This window comes from Tupaia chinensis, unplaced genomic scaffold, assembly GCF_000334495.1.
Source record: "Tupaia chinensis unplaced genomic scaffold, TupChi_1.0 Scaffold000278_1, whole genome shotgun sequence".
Lineage (NCBI taxonomy): Eukaryota > Metazoa > Chordata > Mammalia > Scandentia > Tupaiidae > Tupaia > Tupaia belangeri.
In genome coordinates, this window is record NW_006159761.1 from 1,058,797 (window position 1) to 1,062,490 (window position 3,694).

A 3,694-nucleotide genomic window follows, 5' to 3' on the forward strand; every position below is an offset into this window, starting at 1 on the left:
AATATCAGATGGGAAGCACTTCCCAAATGTCACTCCCACATGTGTCTGTGCAGCCAGAACAGATGCCCTCCGGCTACAGGAGCCCAGTGTGAGCAGCAGCTACTATGAAGGACCAGTTTGGCTGATGTTTTGAACAGGATGGCAGAGTACTGTGGGCCAGTGTGTCAACCATGGAAACCAGACGGTGAAAAACAGTCATTGGAAATCCTTGTCCTTCTTCAAAAAGAAGGGGACAAGTTCAACACAGACAACAGCTTTCAAAAACCACTAACACCGGGACCAGCAGATGGCGTAATGGTTACACTGCAAGACTTCCATGTAGTAGACTGTGGTTCAAGTCCCGGACCTGGTGGCTTAAAATTCACACCAGATGCGTCTGCGTGCATGCTCAAAATCCCAAGAGGATAATGGAAGAAAGGGGATTGTGGCATGGCCATCCCCCCGGGGAGTGAATTCTCATTTCCTGTCTGTCTCCTCTGTGAACACATACTCCCTATAGCAAAAATCTCCCTCTAAATAAAACAAACAAACAAAACCACTAACGCCTATTAAAATATTAGGTCATCGGGAAAGTCAAGATGTATTTCTCTGTTTTTCTAATAAAAAAGGGTCATGACTTTCCCAACAACCCAGTAATTTCTCTCACAGTTTGGAAGGTGGGCAGGCCTGTTCTGTGCCTCTAAGCACCCTGCCTGGCGGCTTGTCTGTTCTATTCATGTACCTGCAACTATCACTCCTAATAGGCAGGTCTCTTTAGAATTATGTCACAGTATTAAGGACTTGAGCACTGAAACCACAACAACCTAATTTGGAAATACGGTAGAAGTAATTCATAAATTGACTCTGTCTTTGGAAACTTTTGTATGCCTACAAAAAGAAGTTGTTTGTTTATGGCAGTAATTTTTTGCCCTAGAGAACAATAACAAGGACGATGGTAGCAACTTAAAGGATATAACAAATGGTTGATATTTAACATTAAACCACAGAAAAATCCTCTACAAAATATACTCGACAAGTAACTTCAAATGACTGTTGCTGGTAAGAATGATAAAAATGGGATAATTTACAATTTACTGCAGGCTTTACACTTACTCATTATTAAAAACCAGGTCTTACCTTAGTGTAGTGCAAAAGGGAGTTGGCAAAGAAACGACACAATTTGAGCGTTTTCTGAAATAATCTGTAGTCAGCATCATCCTGTTCCAGAAGAGGAAAAAAGCATAACAATTAAGAAAACAATATCAAATTACTTAAACTTATAAATGATTCAAAGATTAATAAACACAAAATACAAAAACTTTCCATGAAAGCATAATTCTCTGAATCATTAGGAGCAATACAGATAATGAGTATTTCAGAAAATTGAACTCCACATCACTGGGAAGTCTTACTCTGTGACAGCAGGAGAGGTGGTCCTCCTTGGCTGACTGGAAGACACTGAAATACCTTACTACTCTCTCCTACACAGGGACCAGGTTAGCAGGTGGTCAAAAGCAAAATGTCTCTGAGATAAAGAATGATGTACAAAACAGGCAAAAGATACGCAGTTTACAGAAAAGAACAAACTGTCAATAAGTTAATAGTGACAAAATCCAAATTATAATCTAATCCCATAGTTTTGGGGAGGGGGAAGGACTGAGGGCTATTTCATTAGAAAAGATGGAGGCTGAGAATACCCCTAGACCAGCAGGTGACATGGTGGTAAAGGTGCTGGATTCCCAGACGACCAACTCTGCAACTGGCCTCCTGACCTGGCCGCCTGAGAAACACGTCGGGTGAGTGTCATGTGGCCACGCCACAATCTCCTTTCCCCCAAATCCTGGGAGATGGCGAAGAAGGGATGGTGTGACCATCCCCTGGGTGACTTCTCATTTTCCCTCTCTCTCAGCCTCTCTCCAGCAGTGGTCCCTATGGCAGAAATCTATAAAAGAAGTTCCTTCAACCACTCTTTGAAAGCTTTTCACTTTTTAAAAGTTTCTTTCTTTTTTCCACGAGAGAGCGATCCACGTACAGAGAGACTGAGAGATAAAAGAGGAGAGGAGAGAGAGGGCAAACATTCTCAAGAGAGTCCTGGCAGCCCTACCCACCCCTGGTCATCAGCCAGTCCTGGCTCAAGGGCACACGTGCGTCTGTGTGCTCAGGGAGGTCTCTGAACCTCGGCAGGGAACCTTTCCAGATGAGAGTGACAGGATGCTGCATTTCACTGCTGTACCCCATCTGGCCCCATGTTACTGCTTTTCACTTCTAGAGCTATTTCAGGATAATCTACCTTGACCTTAACGTTAATCGACTATGTTCAATATCTTTATCAACAATACAGCAAAATTTCAATTAAACTCAAAAGGAAATTAGATGATCCTCTAATTAAATATGACCTCTCTTTTAAAGTTTACTTATTTCTTCTGTGAGAGAGAAAGAGAGAGAGAAACGCCCCCAACAGGGTCTTTGTGCCATGGCCATGCCCAGCTTCAGCCAGCCTCGATCACAAGCACATCCCCTGGCATGCTCAGGAGGGCTGGGATGCAGACTCAGAACACTCTCAGCTCGGTCCACTGTGCCACTGCTGCTATCATCACCTGGCCCCCAAACACGGCCTTTCCCTTCAACCTCCATTAAACATATCTGAAAAGTCGCTTTCCCTTGAGCACATACAAGGTCGATGAAAATGCACCTTCCTTTGGTAATTATGAACAGAACTCTCTTACACAGTGCATTACAATTTTAACCTGTCCTATCACCATGAGAAATCTCCCTGACTTCACGACTGGGTACTGACCTTGTATTCCCAAGAGACAACTCACTTCTCCAAAGATGACACTGTTTTACATGCATCTGCTCATTTGTTGCTGAGCTAGATTCAAAGCTGTTGAGGGCAGAGAACGTGACTGACGTAGCACCTAGTGCGTCTCCTGGCACAGAATGAACTCTGGAAATACCTGTTTACTGCATAAATGAACAGTGACACAAGATGGAATGTCAGTTGGCTGACTGAATTTTTTTTCTCTCATTTAAGGGGAAATTACACAAGCTGTAGTTTAAAGTTCTATTCTTATATCATTACTAACTGGCATACCATTCATTAATTAAATTGAGAGCTTTTATTCTAACATTTTCAAAAAGCAAATGAATGACACTACTACATTAGTAGTCCAGTCATGACTCAGTCAACTTTAAAACAAAGTTTGCACCCCAATGCCAACAAAGAGGGGTGGGGAAGCAAGGAAATGACCATTTCTCAATGTTTCGAAATATTCGTTCTTTCAAATACTCATTTAAATACTCATTCTTCCTTTCTTTAAGCAGAACAACTAGAATGCTGATAAAATCTAAATGAAGCAGGCAGTAGTTCTAAGTGTAGGCAATGCTATGATGCATCTGTGCGTAGAAAACCATAGAAGGGTATGTTACGACTTTCCTGATGACCTAACACATGCCGTTTTCTAAGTAATACCAATTTCTATAATCGCTATATAAATAAAAGTAGGAATTACAGTGGAAATAAAATTGGGTCCAGGGACTTTCGAGTAAATTTCTCTATCTAAAAACACTAAAAAATTTGTAGCTAAATGCTATATGTTGAAAGTCTAATACAATTATTATCTTTTTGAAACCAATTTCAAGACTTCATAGAGAACAATTATCTTAGCAATTTTAGAGGCTGGTGTGGACTGAACTGCATTCCCCCCCTACAAGC

At 41.4% G+C, this 3,694-nt stretch overlaps 1 protein-coding gene across 1 annotated transcript in view; it reads right to left on the bottom strand.

The window, feature by feature from the left end:
* The window catches only part of FIRRM (FIGNL1 interacting regulator of recombination and mitosis), a 52,768-nt gene that overhangs the window by 31,035 nt on the left and 18,039 nt on the right, over positions 1 to 3,694 (bottom strand). The window contains exon 9 of the mRNA XM_014588434.2: positions 1,117 to 1,197. Within this exon, the coding sequence (XP_014443920.1) occupies positions 1,117 to 1,197 (81 nt within the window). The remainder of the gene's footprint in view (positions 1 to 1,116; positions 1,198 to 3,694) is intronic.